This window comes from Balaenoptera acutorostrata, chromosome 1 (assembly GCF_949987535.1).
Source record: "Balaenoptera acutorostrata chromosome 1, mBalAcu1.1, whole genome shotgun sequence".
In the NCBI taxonomy this organism is placed as follows: Eukaryota; Metazoa; Chordata; class Mammalia; order Artiodactyla; family Balaenopteridae; genus Balaenoptera; species Balaenoptera acutorostrata.
The window spans coordinates 174405382-174431391 of record NC_080064.1 but is presented as its reverse complement, the minus strand read 5'-3'; the positions used below and the strand labels follow the sequence as shown (position 1 = coordinate 174431391).

Genomic DNA, 26010 nt, shown 5'->3' with positions numbered 1-26010 from the left:
AGATTTAAAGATAATTTTGAATTTCATGTTTTGATGCATTTACACAGTTGAAGCTATTTCTAAATAAATTAAAGTATTTTTAATGAAAATAATACATGAACATGATAGCAACTCAAATAATACTGAAATTCAACCCGTCTAACCCCAGTTCCCCTCTCCAGAGACAGGTTTTCGCTACTTCAGTGTCACCCCCATAATTCTAAACATTATGTTTATCCTGCTATATCCATTTTAGATCCATTTTAACACCCTGACATGAAGGAGGAAGATAAACCCCTACCCCCACTACTACTCATCACTCTTCTTTTCCAATACATCATATTCATGTCATTACTCATGCTGCTTCTCTTTTGTAACTTCATGGAGTTTTGCTAGCTTTATTGATGGGAGAAGTGGTAGCACAGTAGCTAAAAGCACTGGATCTGGACATGGACCACATGGCTTGGAAGCTTTCTTCCTCAGTTAATTAGCTCTGCAATCCTGAGTAATTCATATAACCTTCCTGGGCCTCTGTTTCCTCACCTGTAAACAGAGGAAATGGATGATACCCATCGCACGGAGTTGCTCATGACGATGCAAATAATAATAAGGCATTTGCAGCCTTTAGTATCCAACACCCAGAAGCTCTCAAGAAATACTAGCTCTAGTATATAGCTATACTCTCAACTTTCTTATGGTATCAACTTTCCCCCTAATCTCATCATTTTCTTTCTGCCTGAGACTATTTGTGTCCCCACAGCTCTCTGTCTTTCCTCTCCCCTTGTACAGCTACCCTTCTGTCAATACCATGTTTGCTTCATTTGTCTGTGCTGATCACATTTACATTTTCTTATGCAATCACAGCAAAGGGTCCTGTGTTTTATCTACAGGTTGACAACAAGGGTTGAAAACCAAGAAGTTATATTAACTATTTAAGTTTTGCTCAGTCCTGGGGACAAGAGTATGGTAGGACTGTATCTTCTTCTCTCTAGGTATGACGCCCCTACTTCTGTCGTTACTATCAATTATTTAAACTCATGCTATATTTTCGTTTGCTTTTGACTTCAACTATTATCTTCTCCCAAGATTTCATTACTTTTCCTAAAATTTGACCCACCTTCTTCTTTTTTTCTCCCTGCACTATTTGCCCGTAATAAATTCTTTTTTAAATTTTCAAATTCAATATTGTTTCCTTGGCTGGGTCCCATCCTGTGCCAGAACGCTTGTCCCTCCCCTACTCAGTTTGGAAGCTGTAAGACCAAAGTAAGGATAAGATCTTAAAAGAAAGGGGACCAACTTGCTTTTAGGCTAGGCCGGAAATAATGACTAATTACTAACTATGGAAAATGCGTAATTCTGGCCCCATCATCCTAATTTCCTTGCTTTGTGGGACAGCTAACAATCTCGATTTCAACTGGCACTCCAGGTTATTATGAGGCAGGTAGTCCTTATTCCATATTGAGCCAAATACTGCTCTAGCCCATCAGTGAGATCTCACCAAGGGGGGGCCTCATGTATCTTGTAAGATTAAAAATTTGGTAAGGCACTGCAGGCTAAAACTCTGATTAGTAATAAGCAGGGTATTTTCCCTGCATATGTCTCTCAAGAATTAGAAGGTGGCTTGGGGAAGATTTGAGAATTTCAGACTTTCTTGTCCTAAATATTTTCTTTTTAGAGATCTAGAAACAGCCCTTGACTGTTATGAGACTGCCCAGGCCCTCCCTGAGCCAGTCACTGCCGTGAACCCAGGTTGATGTGATGTAGTGAGGCTGCCTGACCAGCAGTTCATACTTTACCTGAGACAGACCTGGGCGAGGTCCTCTCAGCAGTCCCAGGACAGGAACTTTCCCTAATTATTGAGAGACACATGCAGGGAAAATACCCTGCTTATTACTAACCAGAGTTTTAGCCTGAAGTAGTGCCATACAAAATTTTTAATCTTACAAGACACATGAGGCCCTTGGTGAGATCTCACTGATGGCCTAGACCAGTGTATTTGGCTCAATATGGAATAAGGACTACCTGCTTCAGAATTACCTGGAGTACTGGTTGAAATCCAGATGGTTTTCAGATGCCCCTCCCAGGTAGGAAAACCAAGGCTCGGAGAATCCCACAGGTGCTAAGTGGTAGAGCCATAATACGCATCTCCTGGATTTCTCCAAGGCTGAGGGGCTGGGAGAGACAGAAAGACCAAACCAAACAAAACCACTCTTGAAAAGTTGTCTCTCTGAGGTAAATAGTACTTTTGCCTTAAATTCACGCTAAGTTGGAGATCAGAGAGTTTCTTAGAAGTAGGTTTTCACAAGACAGAGGACAAATGAAAGTTTATGTCTACAGATATGGGGATTGGTTGGGGTTGGGGGGGACATTGAGATAAAGGGTTCAAAACACGAGCTCCAGCAATTTCTAGTTTGCTACAGGACTCGCCCAGGCTGTTGTATAGAAACTTGGAAACACTGACTGTGGTGAAATATCTAAGCTAGCCACGTGAACAATCTCTCAAAAATACTTTTCTGTTTCCCTTGAAACACGATTTTATTGATTTCACCAAATAAATATTTCAAAGTTATGACAGAAAGTTGAGCAACTTATATGCTTGGAATTGCATTTATTATTCTTAACAAGCACAACTGTAGTGCTTAGACTATAACAAGTACTATTCTAAGTGCTTAGCAAATATTAACTCACTTAATCCTCATAATGGCAACCCTATAGGTAGGTATTATTCATAATATTCACCTTTTTTGGAGGAAACTGAGACCCAGAGAGGATGAATAGCTTGTCTAATGTCACACAGTAAGTAGGTGGCAAAAACCCAGGATTAAAACCAGACCGTCTAGACTTTCATCACTTTGCTCTGTCCCCTTATTATAAGTTGTGTTTAGGGAAGCGACTAAATTGACAAGACTCTGAATTAAAAGGAGAAGGGAGAAATGAGAAAATGAGTGATCCTAGAAACTAGACAGGATTTAGGCCCAGAAATTTCTGGTGATGTGACCCGGAAGAACAAGAACTTGGTTGGAATATTAACTTGGGGTAGTATCTGAATCCATTGAGAAATGGTTTTGTTTTCTTTAAAATTTAGAAAGGCCAGTTGGATGAAGATTAATGAAAAAAAAAAAAAAAGTAGAAAGGAAAAGAAGAAGGTGCCTTAAGTGAGACATAACCTCTTCCCTCTAAGTACTAGGGGTGGGCATCCTGTGGGAAAGGATGGAGCTCTCTCTACAGGTTTGTCACAAGGATGAACAAGGAGAAACATGGCAACCATTGTACTGGTTTCGATGATCCCTCAAAATCAAGGCTTCAGTTTCCAAGAACGACCTACGGTAGCATACCTACTGTGTGTCAGACATGCCACTAAGTGTGTTTCCAGTCACACATTTTAATTGGAGAAATAGTTCCTATGAGGTACGCATTAGTTCCCTATGGCTGCTGTAGCAAATTACTGCAAATGTGCTTGCTTAAAACAAAACACACTTATTTTCTTATGATTCTGCAAGACAGAGGTCCAAAACCAGTTTCCCTGGGCTGAAACCAGGCGTTGACAGGGCCATCCATCCTCCTTCTAGAAGCTCTAAGGGAGAATCTGTTTCATTGCCAGCATTCCTTGATTTCTGGCCACGTCAATCCAACCCCAGTTTCATCATCACATTCTCTTTGGAGTAAAAACTCCCTCTGCCTCTCTCTTATGAGAACACCAGTGGTTACAGTTGGGCCCATCCAGGTAGTCCAGCAGAATCTCCCCATCCCAAGACCCTTACTTTCATCCCATTGGCAAAGTCCCTTCTGCCGTTTAAGGTGACATTCACAGGTTCTGGGGATTAGAATGTGGCTATTTGGGGGCAACGGTATTATTCAGTCTACTACAAGGTAGATACTATCATCTTTCTCAGATGCAGGAAATGAAGTTTAGGGAAGTAATTTGTCTCAGGTCTACAATTTCCAGAGTAGAGATTGAAATTCTGCCAGTGAGACTTTAGGACACACCCTAAACAACTTTAATCTGTGTCCTTAACTACTGCATAATCCTCGGTTAAGAGTCACACTTAGGTATCAAGACACAATTGAATACAACACTATGTACTGTCTCCTCTTTCACTTTATTTGCCTGGTGTATTCATGAATCTTGCCCAGAGCAGAAGAGTTCAGAAAATTGTTATGCAGGTTTACTAAGAGAAAGCATTTACTGTTTGATGTGCACGGAGTAACGGAAGGCTTTTTAAAATAAAATATGCCACCAAATAGTGTTATCGCCATTTTACGTATTTAAACAACCAGACAACAACAACGAAAATCTACAGATGCAAAGGTGTCAGGGACATGTCTAAAGGCAACCTGCCAGAAAAAGGGCTGGAACCAGATGCCAGATGCCCAGGCCTGAATTCTTCCTATCCACTCCTGATTAAGCACCTGTTCAGAGGGCTTGTGGCTCATCACCCAACACCTGAGTCTTTATATCCCAGCTTCAAGGCGGAAATTACCTGAGGGATCACAGATATTGTACTAATCACTACTTCGTAATCTGCTATCCCCATCCTTTGTGGGACAGAACTGGGGCACTTCTAAAATCCTTTTCTGCTTGAGAAAGAGCAGAGCAGCCTTTGCTCCTCTGACTGTGACCTACTGTGCTTTGCAAAGGTGATTTGGCAAGTGCAGCTGCAAACCCATCTCCAGTATCACACATCTATGGAAAATTCCAGTCAGGTTTTAGACCCAGTCGCAGTACATTTTCCTGAGGATCAGTAATGATTTGCTGAGGATCAGTAATGCTCTCTGTATGCTGGCTGACAAGGCCATGACCTCTGCGCTTACTATACTCCATTTGTCAGCTCCGCTCTGACACAGTTGTCCGCGGGATTCCTTAGGAATATTGGAGGCATTTAGGCACAATTTCAGGGGCTGCTCTTGCCTGTTTCCTCTCATTTCTTAATCAACATTTCCCAGTTGAGACTATAAATAATTCAACTTGGGTGGGTTATCAGAGGCATTCTTCCCTACTCTACTCCATTTGAATCTCTGTGCTCTTTAAGTTTCACATACGTGGCATCACATATTTCCCATCATCGCTATTTTCAACAGTCAGGGCTACAAAGGTAATTGGCACGTTCATTAGCCTTTCCATTTCTTTCCCTCTTGATAGTTTAAGAGTGATTTGCTAAAGACTGTGCGTTTCGATGTTTTGCAAAGCTCAGTGGTACAGAGACAATATTGGAATTCTGCCCTGGAGAAACAGACATTCTGTTAATTGTTCTCTTTCTCTTATAGAACAGAAAAGAGATTCATCTATCACACAGTTACTCAAGGTTTCTCTACTTGCATTGCCAAGTATCTGGATAAGACTGGTAATACTCCACATTTTCTGTTGGAAGGTACTTTGCATTCCATAAAATTAAATCCACACCATATGAGAACTTTAGTCTAACCTCTCATCTATTGATTCATGAGGTTTGGCTCACTGAGAGTTCCCCTCCCATACTATTGTGCAGAAAAGGAGTTGTTGGCCAAAACTATGGTCAAATGTTTATATTACATTTCCCAGTTTGTCAGTTATTTTTATGTTTGGGTTGCCTTTTGCCGTGAAGAATTCTTTAATTTTTATGAAGTCAAATCAACTCTCCTTTTTCTTTATGATATCTCAGTTTCATGTTCTGCTTAGGGACAGACTTCCTCATAACAGGAGTATGATTTCTCATCCTATTTTACATTCTTCTAGGTATTTGTTTCTTGCAATGGAATATTACCAAATGTATGCTACACATGCAGTCCTCGCTCTGAACAGTTTACCCATGCATGAATTTCAGTTGCCATGATTTAGTTAAACAATCCCAGGACCACAACAAAACAATCAAATTTCAGTTACTGCCATATTAACTGTGAGCAAGGGCATAAAGTACAAACTTCACAGCTAGTTCTTAACTCCACAAATCACCCGGGATATAACAGATGTGTATCATGGTCAGTGAACAATCAGGTCCCTTCTTTCAAAGTCTGTAGGTGATTGGTCATTGTGCATGTTACTCAGTTCACATACAGACAGCAAAATCCATGTATTGCTTAGAATAGACCATTTAATCTTCAAGTTGGAATTTTCCAGCTTTGTTTTTGTTATTGATTTCCAATTTGACCTCACTGCAGTCTGAGAACAGACTTTATATGATTTCTGATGTTTCAAATTTATTAGAGCGTGTTTTATGGCCCAGAATGTGTTCTTAGTGTATACTTCATGTGAGCTTGAGACAATGTGTATTCTGCTGTTGTTGGATGAAGTAGTCTGCAGATGTTTATTCTATCCGTTTGGTCGACGGTGTTGTTGAATTCAGCTTTGTCTGTACTGATTTTCTGCCTGATGGATTTGTCCATTTATGATAGAGGGGTGTAGAAATCTCCAACTATGATAGTGGATTTATCTCTTTCTCCTTGCAGTTCTATCAGTTGTTGTGTCACGAATTTTGATGCTTCGGTGTTAGGCACATAAACATTAAGAAATTGTTGGGCTTCCCTGGTGGCGCAGTGGTTGAGAGTCTGCCTGCCAATGCAGGGGACGCGGGTTCGAGCCCTGGTCTGGGAAGATCCCACATGCCGCGGAGCAACTCGGCCCGTGAGCCACAATTACTGAGCCTGCGCGTCTGGAGCCTGTGCTCCGCAGCAAGAGAGGCCGCGATAGTGAGAGGCCCGCGCACCGCGATGAAGATTGGTCCCCCACTTGCCGCAACTGTAGAAAGCCCTCGCATAGAAACGAAGAACCAACACAGCCATTAAAAAAAAAAAAAAAAAAAGAATTGTTATGTCTTCTTGGAGAGTTGACCCCTTTATCATTATGGAATGATAATGCCCTCTTTGTGCCTGATAATTGTCTCTGCTCTTAACTCTGCTTGGCCTGAAATTGATACAGCTTCTCAAACTTTCTTTTAATTAGTGTTAGCATGATGTAGCTTTCTCCAACCCTTTACTTTTAAGCTGTATGTGCCTTCATACTTAAAGTAGATTTCTTATATTTGGATCTTATTTATCGATCCTCTGTGACAATCTCTGTCTTTTAATTGGTGTATTTATACCATTGGTATTTAAAATGATTATTGATATCATTGACTTAATATCTACCATATTTGTTACTATTTCATATTTATTGCCATTGTTCTTTGTTCCTTTTTTACATTCCACTCTTTTTCTGCCATTTCTGGTTTTAATCAAGCATTTTATATGATTCACTTTTCTCTTCCTTGAAAATCCAGACACGATGTACTGGTGAAATTCACTGTAGTACATAGTCCTTTAGTGATGTGGTGTTATAGAAGCATTGCATAGTCTTATGATTAGGTCTCAGTCTGGTAATGAGCATGTACTCCTCAGCTATGAATGTCACAAGTGCCTCTCAGTATTTTCCCTCACCTTAGGTGAAACACAATGGCTGGCAGGGGTCAGAGTAGGATATTTCCCTTCCCCCAGGTCAGTTAGGTTCTGACAAAACCCCATAGGTTAGGCCTCTGGTAAAACAGTTTCTCCTGAGGGCAGGCCTTATGAAGCATAGCAGAATGCTCTGGTGTATTTCAAAATTGCTCCTTTCACCCTCCCCCTGCCAGAATTCCAAGGGGATTTTCCTTTGACCTTCACCTGCTAGTCACAACCTGGTAGAGCTCAAGAGACAAAACTCACAAAAGGATAGGGGCTTCCCTGGAGTTTTTTACCTCACAGACTTTTCTACACAAGCCTCCAGCAATCCGTCAAATACAGTTCAGGTTTTCCTACCTCACTATTGCTTTCCACAGAGATTTCTGCTCTTGGGTTTCTGTTCCGGTAAGTTGTTATTCTCTGTATCTGCCATCTGCCTCTCCAATCTGGGGCACGGTGATTTTTCCTGTCACCTCACTTCTCTAATGAATCTAAGAAGAATTGTTGATTTTTCAGTGTGTTCGGATATTTACCTTTGAGGACAGAGTGGCCACTTCCAAGCTCCTTCCATGCTGGACTCAAAACTAGAAGTCTCATAAGTTTTTTACAATGGAATAAAACATGTTAATTCTCAATATTTCTAATGTTTTAGGTTGCACTGTATTAACTAAATCGAAGGTTTACTAATTTTTTAAGTCTATCTGTAACTTTACAACCAACAAGAAAGTTTCTAGTGTTTTTGTCAGAAAAATTTTAAGGTCATAGAACAATAATACTTTCCCCATCCATCATTAAGATCAACTTTGCACAGTTCAGCTTGGATGATCATTTTTGTAGTTCCACAGTGAGGACAGCCTGTACTTTACTTACCCTATATTTTATTTCTCATATATACATGGGTTCATATTCTGCTTTAATAATATACTGGTGTACTGTTATAGCTTATTAGATTATTTTAAACTACTGAAATTTGGAGTGTGTTCTGATATTCGGTACGGACATTTCTTTCCTCGTTCCAACTTTCCCCTACTTTAAAAAATCTGCTTTATGGTGATAAATCCCTCTTGATCATGATGACTTTTTAAAAATATCTTGCTGGAATCTTTTTGCTAATATGGGGTAGAACTTAAGATCTTAAAAGAAATGTACTTCTAGTTACTTTTTAGGTAAATTTTCCATATCTGCTTTTTGTATTAGGACTCTTCTAGCTTTTTTAATACATTGGAAAATGACTGATGTCTTTCTAAGGTGTATATCTTTGATTATATTTTCTATTTTCATAAAGCTACTTGTATTCTCTACTCAAAATAGGAGTAAATATTGGCTGCATATAACTTATCAGTAATCAGCCATTTTGTCCAGATTTTCAAATGTGTTGGTATAAAGCTAGCATAGTATTCTTTTGTAATTTAAAAAAAAATTCTCTGTGTTTTATAACTAGTCCCATCTCTATCATACTTGTCAAATATTGCTTATTTTACTGGTCTTTCTAAAGGACAACGTTTTGGTTTTATTTGTCAAGTTTACTGCTTTTCTTCCCTATTTTTGACTTTTCTCTTGATTAATTTTGTCCTTCCACTCTTTTGGATTTACCTTGTTCTTTTTGTATGTCTACTGTCCATTTCCTGTAGCTTCAAGAGCCATTTTCAACAACTCAACGAGCTCTGCCGGCTGTGTCATGGCCACTTCATCATATGCCATTAAAACTTAATCTCATACACTGGGTGAAGACTCAGCAGTCTTATTTTGCTTTCAAAATTGTTCTATGGCCTTGGATCCTTCTTCATCTCCTAAATTACCACTATGATCAGGGAAAATTCTACTGGGCCTCACGCTGCTTATAAGGCTTGCCTTTCCTGCAGTTTAATAATAAAAGAAAAAACATTTCCACCCTTTTTTTTGATGTCGACCGAAAATTTAGCAACACTTCTTTGCACTGTATTCAAATCCTGAAATATAAGCAAGCCTTCATGCATACGGGCTCACTGAAATGTCATAATTTTAAACTATGTATGACCTTGAACAATGTCCTTTCCAAATACTCCATGCTCCCCCTTTCTTCCTAGGTGTTCAGACTTTTTCATTCCTACAACATCTTTTATTTACACATGGTCAATTTGTGTCATAAGCTCTTCCTCCCTCCCACTTCTGAGTATATATCCAAAGGAAACATCATCATTATCTGAAGAGATATCTCTACTCCCATGTTCATTGTAGCATTATTCACAAGAGCCAAGGTATGGAAACAATCTAAGTGTCCATAGTAGATTATTGGATAAGGGAAATATGGTATATATATGCAATGGAATATTATTCAACCTTAAAAAAGAGGAAAATCCTATCATTTAAGACAACATGGATAAAACTGGAGGACACTATGCTAAGTGAAATTAGACAAAGACAAATAGTGCATGATGTCACTTATATGTGGACTCTAAAAAGGGAACTAAATAAATCAACTCTTCTTCCCTGGACATTTTCCTCAGCAGAAGCTAGCAGCCTCTACTGTGAGTCTCATCTTTTTTTTATTGTTTGTACCAGATCACAACCCCAGGGAACCTATGTATTTACAGGTGTATATCTAGATTATAGTGTACCGTTGTTCGTTTTCTTTGCAATTCATTCCTTCCAGTTCTGGCATCAGAACCTCATTTTTCCTTTGGAGAAGTCCTTGTGATTCAGGTAGGCAGTGTGTCTCCTCCCTAGGCTGTGAGACTTGGGCCTGGCTAGACACAGTGTTTTACATATACTCCATATGTCTTATGTACTTATTTCTCTGTTTTCCATGCTTCTCCCTCGAAATTTTAGTGTAGTTATTTTTAAATTGCCATTTGTAATACTTTCTTTTGTTTGACTAAGGTACTGCTAAACTGATCTTCTGAGTGCTTAATTTCAGCTTTTTTAATTCTAGAATTTTCCCTTGGTTGTACTTCACAGATAATTCTTGCTTAAATTGTATATGTTGTCCTTTTTGAAGACATTAATCATAATTTTAAATAATAGTTTCATTGAGATATAATTTACTTTCCATATTATTTAAAGTGTACAATTTAATGTGTTATGCATCTACCACCACAATCAATTGTAAAACTTTCATCCACCCCCCCAAAGAAAAAGAATCTATTATAAGTCACTCACTCCCCCACTTCTCCAAACCCTAGGCAGCTACTAATATACTTTGTCTCTACAGATTTGCCTAGTCTGGACATTGCATACAAATGGAATCATACAATTACTTAGCATGTTTTCAAGGTTCATCCATGTTGTAGCATGTATCAGTACTTGATTTCTTTTTATGGCTGAATAATATTCCATGGAGTGGATATTACTGTGTTTCATTTATCCATTCACAATAAATGGCCATTTGGGTTAGTTCCACTTTGGGGCTCTTAAGAATAATGCTGCTGTGGTTGGATTTACACGCAAGTTTTGTATGCAGGTCTAGATTTGTTTTTTAAATTTATAGACTATTTTGGAGCAGTTTCTGGTTTACAGAAAAATTAAGCAGAAAGGAGAGAGTTCTCATACCTCCTTAGCTCTCTACCCAGTTTCCCCTATTACTAACATCTTACATTAGCATAATATATTTGTTATAGTTAATGAACCAATATTGATACATTATTACTAACTAATGTCCATGCTTTACTTTAGACTTCACTCTTTGTTTTGTACATTATATGATTTTTGACAAATGTGCAATAACCTGTATCCACCATTACAGAACCATACACAGGAATTTCTCTGCCATGAAAATTCCGGGCTTCACCCATCCTTTTCTCCCTCCCCACAACCTCTGGCAACCACTGATCTTTTGATTTTCTCCACACTTTGCCTTTTCCTAAATTTCAAATAGCTGCAATCATACAATATGCATGTAGCCTTTGCAGATTGGCTTTTCTTCACTTAGCAATATGCATTTAAGCTTCTTCCATGTCTTTTCATGGCTTCATAGCCTTTTCTTTTTATTGCTGAGTGCTATTCCTTTGTACGGATATACCATAGTTTGTTTATCCATTCACCTATTGAAAAACATCTTGGTTGATTTCAAGTTTTGGTAATTATGCAAGAAACTGTTATAAACATCCATGTGCAGGTTTTTATGCGGACATAACTTTTCAGTTCCTATAGGTAAATACCAAAGAGCATGATTACTAGATCACTGTATGGTAAAAGTACGTTTAGTTTTGTAAGAAACTGCCAAGTACCCCGCTAGCAACAAATGAGAATTCCAATTGTTCTGCATCATCACCAACTTGGGTATTTCAGTTTGGGGATTTTAGCCATTTGAATAGGTGTGCAGTGGTATCTCATTATTGTTCTAATTTAAAATTCACTGATGACATGGAATGTGTAGCATCTTTTCATACGCTTATTTGCCATGTGTATATTTTCTTTGTTTAATCATAGTTGTTTTGTTGTTGTTTTTTTTAGCCAAGGCCTGCTAACTCTTGTCCTCCTCCGTCTATTTATATTGTCTTTTTTCTTTCTTTCTTTCTTTCTTTTTTGAGCTTTTGATCATTTCGTCTTTTTCCTGGTATGTCAAATTATTTTTTATATTAAAATTGGGTTTAACTTATTTTAGGAAACTATAAAGATACCTCCACATTCTGGATGTTGTTATCTTTCTCTTGAAAAGATTTCCTTTTGCCCATGGCAGACAGTCACTATAGGGACTGGAAACCTTAGTCCATTCTCAGTTTGAGCTCTTTCAAAGCTGTTTTTCAGTCTGTGTGAAGGTTCCTCTATTTCTGTCTTGTCTTTCCTCTCCGGGTGTTGCCCTTTGGGATTACCATGTGAACGTTTGGATTCTCCCTATTCCCAACTACCCTTGTATTTGTTAGGCTTCAAATGTAATGGTTCCTGCAGCCCTGCGAGACTAAAGATACACTTAGCTTGTCATTCCATTAGTTGTTGCCTTTAGCTTGAGCTCTTGCCGTTTGGCTTCTGTGGTTAGAGTCTTTTGATCTCCTTGGCTTTTCAGCTCCTAGGCTGTAAGATTTGAATCAGCAAATACCCCAAGGAGAAAAGCTGCTTGCGTCTAGCTTTGTCTAGCTTGCGTTTGTGTTTCCCTTCTCTCCAGAACTTGGCCCACATGTCTTGGTGTCTCTCTAACATTCTGATGCCAGCGAACAGATGTTGTCTTACTTTATCCAGGTTTTCTAAAATTTCTTTAGACTTCAACTGATCTTATGTTATTACTGAACTATCATCTCAATTACCCCTAGGAAGAAAATTTACAATTTTATGTTTTATTTTCTATATTACCTCAGTTTCTGTAGAGACCTTTTACCTGATTGTTCAGTCTAGTTCCTGTGTTACCAGTAAGATGGAGATAAGGTGGAGGCTAAGAATATTGGGGGGACATCACTGATGAATTGTATGTCTCGTTCTTTTTGTTTTTCCTCTCTTTATTTACTCTGGCAGCCTACATTTGCCTTTCTTCATTTGACCCAGTTGCCCAAATAAGGAACCCACTCTGGCAAAGACCTGACTTTACTCTCATAAATGTCTGCATGTTAGGATTAGCTAGATGATGAACACCATGCCAAAGTTCTTTGTGTGAGACTTTTGCAGACGTTCATTAGCCCTTTAGTTTGCCTCTTGCCAACAGTGCTCAGATTGTTGAGGTTTTCTAAGTTTCTGTAGGTCAAACCTCCCTACCTGCATACCAGATGAGCCCTTCTCTCTTTCCTGAGCTCATCTGTGGGAGGTTAGACCTCGGTTTTTCTTTTTCCCCATCCAATCATAATTGTTCATGAATTCCAAAAAGCCTCAAAGTACCTGTCGTCCCTTTCTCTCTTCTCTTTTTTTATCAACACTGTTAAATATTAAGCATATATTTGCATACCTCTTTCTTACTTACAATGGAATATCGGAAGGCTCGAGCACTGTGTGAGCCCCACCGAACTAGGCCTCATACAACACTCTCCTACAGGCCTCAACTTGTGACATCCACTGGGTTTCTTATAATATCTTATATGTATCTAAATTTGTAATGATTTAGTTAATTCCTAAGTTATGTGACGATATGGAATCAGTCAAATTAGCACAACAGAAGTGCAGCTTAGCTCTAGGGACCAGAATCAAGGACCACAAAAACCTGTTAACCAATACGTTTCACTTGTACTTTATGTTTAACAAGTGCTGAGGGTGAATGGGAAGTGAGGGAAAAAGAGTTTAACTTCATATCACAGAAACTTGCACTAAAATGAAGAGGAAAATGACCCAGTTCCTCGTTCAAGTCACTATAATCTGCTTCAATAAATAATAACAGCACATAAGAAAAACAAACACTATATGATAGGAACAATGGATAATTAATTACCAGATCAGGGAGGACAGATTACACTTGCTATGGGATTTCATTAAAGAAGGATTCCAAAAAGCACTGGCTTCTTCTGAGAAGACTTCTTAGAACAGGCAACATTTAAACTGAGTCTTGAACAAGTATATAGAGGGAACAGGCCTTCCGGGCAGGGAACAGGCACAGTGTCAGGAATGGCACAGAGGGCTTATGGAATAGGGAACAAAACTGGCTGAACACAGGAGTGCTACGTGTTGGGGAATATGGGGGAAAGGCTGGCTGAGGTGGGTTAAATGAAACATAATTAGGTGGAAGAGAAAGTAGGTGGAAAGACACATGGAAGACTGTGGAAAGTCCCTGAAGATGGAGGTCAGCATAATAATATTAAGAAATCAGTGGTACTTTGACACTGTATGAATGTCTAGGTTTAAAAAATCAGGAAAACAGAATAAAAGAATAAACTGCTGATATAATGATATGTAACCAAAGGCCAGATACCAAAGAATACACACTGTGTGTTTCCATGTATGTCATATATGGTGATAGAGGTCAGCTTGGATGTTGCCCTGGGGGAGTATGGAACAGAAAGAAGTAACAGAGAACCTTGTAGGGTGTTAGAAATATTTTAAAATATCTTGACCTGGTGTTGGATACATGGGTGCATAGAGATGTAAAAATTCAGTTATTAGCAATGCAATTGGTGCTTATTGTTTGTATGCATACATTAAAAAAAAAAACTCAAGTATGTTAATTAGGCTGTCAGTTGTATGAAGTAAATTTTGGCCAAGGAATAGCCAAGGTAGTAATGCAGTAATAAGTTATAAATGTGCTCACTGTGCTCTAGAATGTCACGTTTGGAATACAAGAAATATGTGTAAGAAAAAAGACAAATATTCAATATTGATGGTTGGATGAGCTGAATAAATTAGATCACTCTACTTTCAATTTAAGAACTTGGTCAGTGTTTGGATACCTTTGAACAAAGAAAAAATGGAAATACAATTTTTATTACGCATATGCTATGTATCAATCCCTGACTTATATTTGGACACATTTAAACATGGGAAATATTGCACCTTGTAACTGAGACACTGAAGATGAGCGAGGTAGCTGGTTTTGACACTAGAGGCTGAGAAAACAATCAGCTCATAATCGTAAGAAGTTTGAAGTCGGAGGAAAAGAATCAAGAGGAAATAGTGGTAAGTGCCAGGAGCTTCTGGAAACGACATAAGAGATGAAGACCCCCGAAATGTTGAGCTTTCTAAGAGGCCCAATGACTCAGATAAAAACAGAAGGCTTAAAACTGAAACCTGGGGTTATATGTATACATATAGCTGATTCACTTTGTTATACAGCAGAAACTAACACAACACTGTAAAGCAATTATACTCCAATAAAGATGTAAAAAAAAAAAAATCCTGCAAAGTAACAATTGTTAGGACAAACAGTAAAGAATTATATGAAAAATAATCACATGCCTGTCCCAACACAGAAATATCCTAAGCTCCATCTCAGCATTTCTCCGATTGGCCTTTCACAAAATACAGTCCCATCAGCTGAATATAGGTTTGTCAAGTAAGTGTGAGTAAGACTGAATTAAAAAAATGAAATGAATTCCTTCCTCCAAAACTTTTCAGAGTATGTAATGTAACAAAGTGAAACTTGAATTTCATGTCGGGATGTAGAGTATGGCTCTTCCCAAATGCTTCTGTCTTGTAACTACATCAACATCATCTAAAACCAGTGTTCCTCAGGACAGAGATTGTGAAACGCTGCTCTCATCATGTAAGATAACAAGTCCTTCTCAAAATCCATTCTTCCTTCTGCCCTGTCTCATGTTGTCCCTGCCACCTGGAAGGTCTCTCCTAAGCTCCACCTGCCAAAACCCTACCCATTTTTAGGATCCAAGAGATCGTAAAAGGCTTCCATTACTGAAAGGCAGAGAAAGAAATCCCTTCCTAGGGATCTACATTTCCTTCCTAGGGAAAAGAAAAATTGTGAAGTATACCACAGTGACCTTAAGTCTATGAATGTAACTATGTTGCGTTACTTTGAGTTCTGTAAAAGTCAATGTGCTACAATATATATGGATATGAATGTTTGATCACTTACAAGTAGAACTTGCTGATAACTTTCATCATGAGCGACGTTAATGATGAAGGGAGCCATTGTATTTGGCTCAGACCTTATAACCGGGGAATATTAAAATTGGAAAGGTCCCTAGATATTAGCAACTCTATCCACCTCATATTCTAAGTAAGGAAACTGAGACCTTCACAGATGGGATATTTATATTAACAAAGGATAAGGATATAAGATATTGGCAGATATATCTTTTTTAAAAAAATATATTTATTTATTTGTTTATTTATTTATTTATTTATTTTTAGCTGTGTTGTGTCTTCGTTTCTGTGCGAGGGCTTTCTCTAGTTGCGGCGAGCGGGGGCCACTCTTCATCGCGGTGCGCAGGCCTCTCACTATCGCGGTCTCTCTTGTTGCGGAGCACAGGCTCCAGACGCACAGGCTCAGTAGTTGTGGCTCACGGGCCCAGTTGCTCTACGGCATGTGGGATCTTCCCAGACCAGGACTCGAACCCGTGTCCCCTGCATTGGCAGGCAGATTCTCAACCACTGCGCCACCAGGGAAGCCCAGATATATCTTTTAGATTAAGAATTTTGAGATCTTTATACAATACTGGACATTATGTCCACTGATATTGAGACAATGTGTTTCTTAGTCATCATTTTCTATTGCAGTGACCAAGCGAGGTGGCAGTCAGTAGTTGTACAAAGGGAAAAAGATAACTTTAGAAACTCCCAATTTATATACACAGGGAAATTCATCATTCATGTTATTTAAGCTAACTGGATGCAGTTTATCAGCTACATTGAGGAATGGTGAAGTGAAGTGTCTATACAATTAACATGTTAGTTTCTGTCATGAGCTCCCTGCTGTTCAAGTGAGTTAATGGTTAGCACTCAACTAGGCACTTAAGAGTCCATTATAAATATGGACTAAAACGTTTATCTGTGGCATCTTTATTCTTCTTCGGTGCCCTTAGGCAGAATTAGCTCTCTTATGTTTTGATAAATTCTAGTATTAAACAGGGCTAAGGTTTCACAAGTTCTTTGGCCTAGACATGGGGGTAAGCAAGACCAATGAGCTGGAGTACTTCTAGATTTGAGAATGGTCAGATTGAGGAAGAAGAGTCTTATGCCAGAGGTGAAAGAAGACTGATTATAATTACCTATTTTTAAAAATTCCAACCCTTTTCAATGTTCTAAAATGATCATCAAGTACACGGGTATGCTAGGAAGTAAGGGAGTCAACCACGAATATTCTGTAAGAGTTTGTGGATGGCAATGAAGAGGCAAGAAAGACAGAGAACATACCACAAAAGGTTTCGGTTGGCCATAATAATGAAGTCAGAAGGAGAAGAAGAAGAAGAATGACACATGCAATGGGAAAGAGAAAGCAAGAATAGAGAAGCAAAACGGAAAGTAGAAAAACGAGACAAATTTGGAGAAGGAAATGAGGAAGAAAACTGGGTGAAAGAGGGAAGCACTGATGGTAGACCACATGACACTCAAAAATGAACACGATGCACACTTAAGATGCGCCACCAATGGCCAGGGTCATTACCCTCAAATAGTTTACGGTATGTGTTCCAAAGACATGTATAAATTGAAAATGCCATTAAACTAAGTGCCAGGGTAAAAGTATTCATGGAATTGTATGGGAGAATAAAAAGTCCCCTGTCAAAGAGCCTTCTGAGACATAGGAAAAAAAAGAAAAACCTAAAAAGCATAAGACTCTTCCTATTTTCATTTCCAGCGATACATCCCAACCTTGATGATCAATCAGCAATTTAAATATCAACTATAAACCCAGTATTTTATTAGTTGCTATGCAGTATACTAGAGCAATAGAAGAGAGAGGACCTCAAACCCTCTGTTCCCTCAAATTGAAAGGTAGGCTTCCTGACCCCTCCAGACCACTACTGGATACAGGGAATACACACTAATGTTTCAGGACCCCAACCAACAGTCACCTGCTTTGTGATTACTTCCATGACACACCCCCACTAACACCACTGACTTTGCTGCTCCTACGGGACATTACATATATTTCCTTTTTTAACATATACCACAGTGCATTTTAATTATGATTGCAGATAGATGTTCTAACAATTTAAAGAGAATGATGACTTTTTTGCTCTTTACATCTTGCTATTTCCCTTCTCATAATATTTCTTGAAGAGAAACCATAAAAATATAAACAAACACAAAAAACAGAAAATATACAAAATGTGTGCTTTGTAGCTTAACACAAACTTAAGTAAAATTAGTTCTGACAGTATCCGGCATGACAAACTTCCATGGTACAAATGAGAATGGACCAAGGTTTGAGCAGGTACAGGAGACAATCCAGGCATGAACACCACCAAGAAAAGGTAGACAGGAAGTAACATGGTGTGTAGGAAATCACGAGACCAGTCTGATGGGAAGAGACTTAAACAAGACTGAAACTCACTTTCTAAACCTCCATCTCCAATTGGACAATTCGCAAGACACAGGTGTCCCAAAGTGGCCGATTTATTCAATCCCTTTAATGGGGAAGAACAGTTTAAAATTTTACCCGTTTAGTTTGCCATAAAAGCAACTATCAAATGTTGGCAGGACACAATGAAGGCTTACCTTTGTTAATGTAGTTTAGTCTCTCTCTCTCAGAACTAGCCCATCTAGCTCCAAGTTCCTTAGCGCACCGGATGCACTTACACAGCATTTAAGAGCTTTACACAACTGGAAGGTCACATCTTTATTTCTTATTGCAGGAACACAACTTCTGGAAACTTTATTTCTGTCTGAACCTAAAGCAAAATTATTGTAAAATGAGTGATTTAAACCATACATTTTATCACCATTAAAAAGCATCTAAAAAGAAAAAAAAGCATCTGCTCTGTGCTAAGGATTAGAAATGACTCCTGCCCTTAAAGCCTCATTAAGGAGGGACATGTATAAACTCAAATTTTCAATCACATGAGATAAAGAACAATAACCTTTATGCACAGAGGTTCCTATGGAGGCAAAAAGTTATATCTAAGTGACGGCTTCATGATAACCCTGAAGTACAATCGAGAAAGATGAGGCTATGCAGAGTTGGAGGAGGAGGTGCATTAACTGCAGAGGGAGCACCTGTGCAAAGACACTCAAGCCTGACACCTGCTGCGCACTGTAAATACTGCAGGTGGGGATAACTAAACGCCAGGGGTCCAAGTGTGAGAAGGGACAGAAAATAGAGATGTTGGTCGAATCAAGCCTGGGAGACAGCATGGCTTGTATCCCACAGGTGATGAGCCCTGGGGCTACCACTGGCTGAGTAAGGGTGCCTCCGCTGATTAGAAAAAGGTGCCCCGCTGCTGAAGGACCAATTAGATAAAGGGAGTGATCACAAAAAGCTCTCCTTCCTCAGGGCCAAAGAGCCCCAGGAGGCTTGGCAGAGCACAGTTCAGACTACATGCCTCTGTGCAGAGCACACGCTGGGCGGCTAGTATGCACTAACTGTGTGGGCAAGCCATTAGCAGCATTATTTTAGGCGTATCTTTTCATGTTAGAAGATCACTCAACCCGAGTAGGCAGATGAACTTAGAGGAACTGAGTCCAGGGGCCGCAAAACCACCCAGGAGCTTCTGCCATAGTCCAGGCAAAAATGTAATGTGAATGAAGAAGCAAATTTAGGAGGAGGCCAATATTTACAAGTTAGACCCACTGGATGAAAGACATAAAGAAAGTTCAGTGAAGGAACTCTGAAGAGAATGGGCTCTGCAATAAATTTTTCTTACAATCAATATAAAATATTAGGCAAAATTAAGTACAGTGGCCTTTAAGGTCCCTTCCAGCTCTAATTTCTTTTGATTTCTAACTTATTACTCTGGTTAAGTAAAGTCCCTTCAGAGATACAGAACAGTTCTTACACCTGAATGGGATGCAAAGAATAATCTGACTTCTCTTCACCAGGGGATGAGTTGAACTGTCCTTGCAGAAGAGGTAACACATGGCTAGAACCCCAGATCCTAGAAAAGGGCCAGGCACACGATAAGTATTCAGCTTTTTGAAAACAAATGAACAATCATTTCCTCTCCTAGATCTTCACACTCCTCCTCTGTTGGCTACTTTCTTTCAGCTTATAAACATCCTCAATATACCCACTTAAAAAGCCCTCAGACCTATGATTCTTCAAATCTTCTTGTGGGTAACCTAAGTCTCTCCCATGCCATCAAACACCTGTCCTCCCAAAAAGCCCAGATCTGTACCTTGGGCCCAGACCTGTCTACCAGGCCCCTCTAAAGCACTGAAGATGAAGTAAGATCCTCTCCCCCCCGCCAATCCCTTCGTACTGTGCTCTGTATCTCACAAAAAGATGCAGCTGTAAACTGTCACCCACACTTGCTGCCCTCCCTTTTCTAACTGGTCACCAGGCCCCACCCGTTCTCTCTCGGATCTGCAAAATCCAGTCCAACCTTTTATAACTGAAGTGGGACCCTTAGATTACAATTCACCCTGCACCCAATCAAGTGCCTTCCACATGGAGGTCCGAGTGAGTCTCTAAACCAGAAGTCCATCTCACTGTTCTTTAGGGTTTCCCACAGCCTTCAGGATAAACATCTAAACTTCTGACAGGACAAACAAGGCCCCTTTCTGTTGGGCCCCACTAGGTTTCCAGTATCGACTCTCATTTCCTTCCCAAACCCTGAGTTCCAGTCCTGTACCTTAGTATTGCCATATTTTCTTATATTTCTCAAACTTTGACACAAACCGCTCCCTCCTGCCACCCCAGGAGCTTCTACACATCCTTAGAAAGGATGGCACCTCCTCCAAGAAGCCTACCCTGAACTTTCCCTTCCAAGATTCTGTGCTCTGCAAAGGGGAAAGGTGGGGGGAGGGATACATTAGGAGTTTGGGATTAACATGTACACACGACTCTATATAAAATAGATAATCAACAAGGACCTACTGCATAGCACAAGGAACTCTACTCCATATCCTGTAACAACCTGTATGGGAAAAGAATCTGAAAAAGAATGGATATATGTATAACGGAATCACTCTGAATCACTTTGCTGTACACCTGAAACTAACACAATATTGTAAATCAACTATCCTCCAATATAAAATAAAAATTAAATTAAAAGAACAAAAGATTCCGTGCTCTGTAGCACCAGATCTCACTTCTTCCAGAGCACTGACTACTGTGCTTGTGTTTACCTGCTGCCCAGTAGGAGGGGAGATTACCTAGGGCAGAAGCATCGTCTCCAGCAGCCCTTGGTTCTGACAACTCATTCAAGTGCCAGGATTCTTTACACACATAACCTGCTTAATTAATTCTAAGAACCCACAGAAAGAGTGGTTTTTCATGTCATTTTACAAGTGTGGGGATTGCAGTTCAAAAGTAACCTGCCCAGGCCACAGAGAGCATAAGCCCTGGAATTCAAACCCTAAGCTGCCTTCACACCGGTGCTCTTTCCACTATATGATACGACTATTGAGAAAAAGGTTTTTTTTTTCCTGAGCCCTGTTTTAATGGAAAGGAAATGAAGATGGGATATATCCATTTCCTAAATGCTTTGGCGTGTACCAGGCAAAGTCGTTCAACAGACCAGGTAACATCTGTGGAACAAGTAACAATGCTCCAAACTGTGCTAAGTGTTCTACATTGTAGCGTCTACAAGCATTAACAGAATGCGACCTTGTAACCGCCACAGAGAGTGAGTCCTGTTCAGCCCATGCTACAGATGAGAACACTGAGACCTAGAAGCCTTAAGGCACTCGGCCGGGGTCACCGAGCCGGCAGGGGTCTTAGGCCGCACGCCCCATCTAGTGCACGCACACCCGGGCACTGGGCACCGGTTCTAGTGCCCACCTCCACCTTGCACCATCTAAAACCCCGCTTCGCAGCGCCCACACGAGAGCCCCTGGAAGCGGGAACTACAAACCCGTCTCGCCAAGCCGTGGCTGGAAGAAGCTCTGGATACAGATCGGGGGCAGAGGGTTCTCAGGGGCGGCGCCCAGTCCACCCCGCGGAGGCGGTCAGCGTTGAAGTCCAGCAGGCCCTCCCGCAGGGAGGCGCGCACGGCGGGCAGAGGCACCGAATCCTGCAATGCGCACAGGTCCTCACAGTGCCAGAAAAAGTCAGCCGCGCTGTCGCGGCGCAGCTTCACTGAGTGATTATGGGCCGAGCGCGGCCTCGGGGACGCTGGCTGCAGACAAGATGCCCACACACGCCTGGAGGCCCCGGCTGGCGTCCCCGCCCCTCGGGCGGCCACCGCAGTCCAGGGAGTCATAGTAAAGAGCAAAGTGGTAAAAGTCCTGCATTCTTCTTCTTCTTGCCTTATTTCAAAACCGGCATCGCTGGCGTCAGGCAGTCCGGTAATTGGGTCCGGCAGACCGGGAATTGGGTTCATTTGCCTCGGCGTTATCTGCCTGCCATCTGCTTCCTGAAATGCAAACAGCTACACAGGGTGATTTGCTACAAGAGAGGGCAGGGAGCTTAAGCACCAGATGCAGCATGTCATTTACATAGACAGCTAGGGAGTGATAGGAACAGAATGTAATTTAGCTCTGTGAAAGATACATCTAGTTACTTACTCTATAGATTAGTAACAGTTTAAATAAAACTAGGATCGATTAACCCTTTCAGGCCAGTTTATGTGTCTTCTCTAGCCTGTTCACTGTCCCCTTTACTTCCCTTATTTTCAGGAGAGGAAAAACTTCATTTCTATTTTTGCTACAACACTATTATGCTTACTGAAATAAGTCAAACAGAGAAAGACAAATACGGTATGTTATCATTCGTATGTGGAATCTAAAAAATAAAGAATAAATGTAACAGAAAGGAAATGAACTCACAGATATAGACATCAAAGCAGTGGTTAACAGTGGGTAGAGGAAAGGGGGGAGGGGCAAGATAGGGGTAGGGGAGGGGATTAAGAGGCACAAACTACTATGCATAAGATAAATAAGCTATAAGGATAGCCAGTGTTTCATAATAACTTTAAATGGAGTATAATCTATAAAAATATTGAATCACTGTGTTCTAATATAGTTATTACAGTATAATACTGTAAATCCACTATACTTCAATTTAAAAAATGATCACCACAGTATGTCTAGTTAACATCCATTACCATACGTGGTAGAAATCGATTTTCTTGTGATGAGGACTTTTAAGATCTACTCTCTTAGCAACTTTTAAATATGCAATACGATATTATTAACTATAGTCACATCCCCAGGACATAACTGCCAGTTTGTACATATTGACCACCTTTACCCATTTCACCCACCCTCCACCCCCTGCCTCTGGTAACCACCAGTCTATGTATCTATGAGCTTTTTAAAAAATTCCATATGAAGTGAGATCATACAGGATTTTTCTTTCTCTGTCTGACATATTTTACCTAGCATAACGCCCTCACGGTCCATTCATGTCACAAATGGCAGGATTTGTTTCTTTCTCATGGCTGAATTTTATGTATATATATATATATATATATATATATATATATATATATATGTATGTATATATATATATATATATATAAATAATTTGGCATATATATATGCCTAATGTCTTTTATCCATTTATCCATCGATGAACAGAGGGGTTTCCAAGTCTTGGCTATTGTAAATAATGCTGCAATGAATATGGGGGTACAGATTTCATTTTGAATTAGAGTTTCTGTTTCCTTCATACAAATACCAAGTCGTGGAATTGCTGGATCGTATGATAGTTCTATTTTTAAGTTTTTGAGGACCTCCATACTGTTTTCCATAGTGGCTGCAACAATTTACATTCCTACCAACAGTGCACAAGGCTTCCCTTTTCTCCACACCCTTGCCAACACTTGTTAGTTCCTGTCTTTTTGATATTAGCCATTCTAACAGGTATGAGGTGACATCTCTTTGTGGTTTGATTTGCATTTCTCTGCTGATTAGTGATTTTAGGTGTCTTTTTTTTTTTTTTACAGTACAAATTGATTTATTTAAAACAGTTACAAAAAAGCACAACAAAATAGAGATTATCCTTAGAATTATTACTGCTTTGTTAAAGATCAGGTAGGATTAGAGGGTAAGAAATGGTATCGGGTGGGGGGAGCACCTGACTAGTTCTAAGGCTTTAGATACAATGCAGTTGATTACATATTAATTTAGCCATTACATACTGGGGATAGTAGTTGGGGGATCAGTAATTTATCTACAGGGAACTCCTACACAAATCAGATCCATCCATCAGACCTCCCCAGTGCCGTCCTTCTCTACTACTCCTGAGGACCCTAAAGCCACCTGATGACAACATTTCCATCCTTTCTCCGCCCCATTCCCTATCCATATATTCTTCCCTCCCCTAAGGTGCTGTGCGAGCTGAGAGCAGTCCGCTCTCTGCAGCTGGAACATATACTGTTTTGGCTACAGGGATCCTGTGTGTGACGAGGAAGGTTGTAGGGGACAGCCTTATTTTTAATACTTCAAGTTTGCCACGAGTACTGTCAGTCTCTTCCCCGACACAAGCTTCTCTTGAATGCGAGTGTCACGCAAATGAGGGATGAACCCTGCCTTCAGCAACATCAGCAATGCACTAACCACTCACAGCTCACAACTATGTGCATACTCCCTGTCTGGGGAGTGGGTGTAAAACCACTGTGTCATCAGCTTGCTCACACTCGCGCTCGCTCTCTCTGAAGAACCTCAGTCCCCATGACAGTCATAAAGACAGAAATAAATGCTTGAAAGTTTGACAATAGGTAAAGGCACATGGGCTGCCGCCACACACACTGTAGACAGGAACCCAGTTTGAAGCCATCTTCACTGCTGTGCATTTGCAGCAGAATGGCTTGGGGGATCACACAGACTTTGAATTTGCAGTCTACCAGGGAAGGATCTAGGCTTAACAGGAGAATGAATAAAGAAACCTTAGTGTGAAAAGTGCATTCATTACTACTGTTCCTGCTGGGGAGGCTCAGCAGGGTAAACCGCACCACCTCTCCTCCTTCCGCCCCAGGCACTGTGCATAGTCTGCAGGTAAGGAGAGAGTGCAGTCAACTCTAGCATCTCAAGGGCCAGTGTCATCCTAGGCCCAGACCACGATTCTGGCCCAAAGATGGATCCTAGAGTTGACAGAGCAACTGACAGCTGCAAGGACCCAGACGCTTATTTTATTATTGCATAATGTGGGAGGCCTTCCCTCTCCCAGGGAAGCTGGAGGGTGAAGGCTTCCCAGCAAAGGGCTAACAGGTTCCTGGTCAACATCCAACCTAACACGGTTCAGCTCTTCAACTGTAGTGTACACTTTTTCCCATCTGGAAAGTATTGTAGCTTCAGTGTGGTTTAGTAAACTTAGCCCTAGGAGGCCAAGAAGTCTCCCTAAAGCTTGGCCTCTGCCCTATTTGCTTTGCCTTTAAGACTGTGACTTAATCTCCCATGGCCAATTCAACCAATCTGGTTATCTTTACTCCAATGGACCCAAGCCCTTGCCCAGTGAACCCATGTCCACCCTTTATCTCCAGTGTGATCACTCAACTCTTCAACATGCCTGCTTGTTGCAGGTTTAAATCATACCACCACCCTGTGCATCTTCTATGACGCCCAGTGGTAAAAATAAAACTAAACCCCACCTGAGGGTCTATTTCAAATTTCAAACGCTCCCCCAACCCCAGAATCCATTTAACTGGAGCCAGATGAACCTCCCTGGGATGCTGACACAGGCCCTAATCTGGTTCCCCATCATTTAATTTTTAAAACAGGACACAAGATATCATAAAGGAAAGTTAATACAAAGAAAACACCCACTTATAGGACCTGCCTGTCTCTCCCTCAAGAGAGTCAGATATTTGGAGCCAAAGGGCTCCCAACAAGCACTGAAGCCATATCCCTTTGGATTCACCAGCCCACCAGCAGCATTTCATACTATCCCTACTCAAGATGACTTTGTTATAAAGTAACCCTTGCACATGTAAGGATGGACAGGATGCCTGGATTTCACCTATATGGCCAAAGACACAGAAAGACAGAGAGCTATAAAGGGGACAGTGAGTAGACAGCAGCAGTGGCAAAGCAGCACGGACCAAAGCCCTTGGTGTTATGACCAACTGGGACCAAGAGTGTAGAAGGGTCAGTCCAGATCTACTGGGGTCCCTCCCCCTTGGGTACGAGTGCTCAGCTCTGACCTCCCAGTTTCCCCTTCCCCCATGCCACTCCCCCTCCTCTGTGTACACTAATCTTGATAGGAATGATGATCCAAGACTTGGATATATTACCGTCCTTCACCTGGTTCCCCTACTC

General features: G+C 40.5%; 1 protein-coding gene across 4 annotated transcripts in view; it reads right to left on the bottom strand.

Annotated features, from left to right (window-relative positions):
* Positions 1–26010, bottom strand: part of LOC130709381 (uncharacterized) — a 101865-nt gene that overhangs the window by 53625 nt on the left and 22230 nt on the right. For 2 of the 4 annotated variants that reach the window (XR_009009923.1, XM_057558221.1), the window contains exons 5-6: positions 21666–22166; positions 18370–18542 (exon numbers count right to left, since the gene is read on the bottom strand). Coding sequence is in view for 2 of the 4 variants with exons in the window: in XM_057558221.1 (XP_057414204.1) it covers positions 18498–18542; positions 21666–22166 (546 nt within the window). In the remaining 2 variants the exon portion in view is untranslated. The other 2 variants (XM_057558226.1, XM_057558229.1) reach the window with 2 other exon arrangements.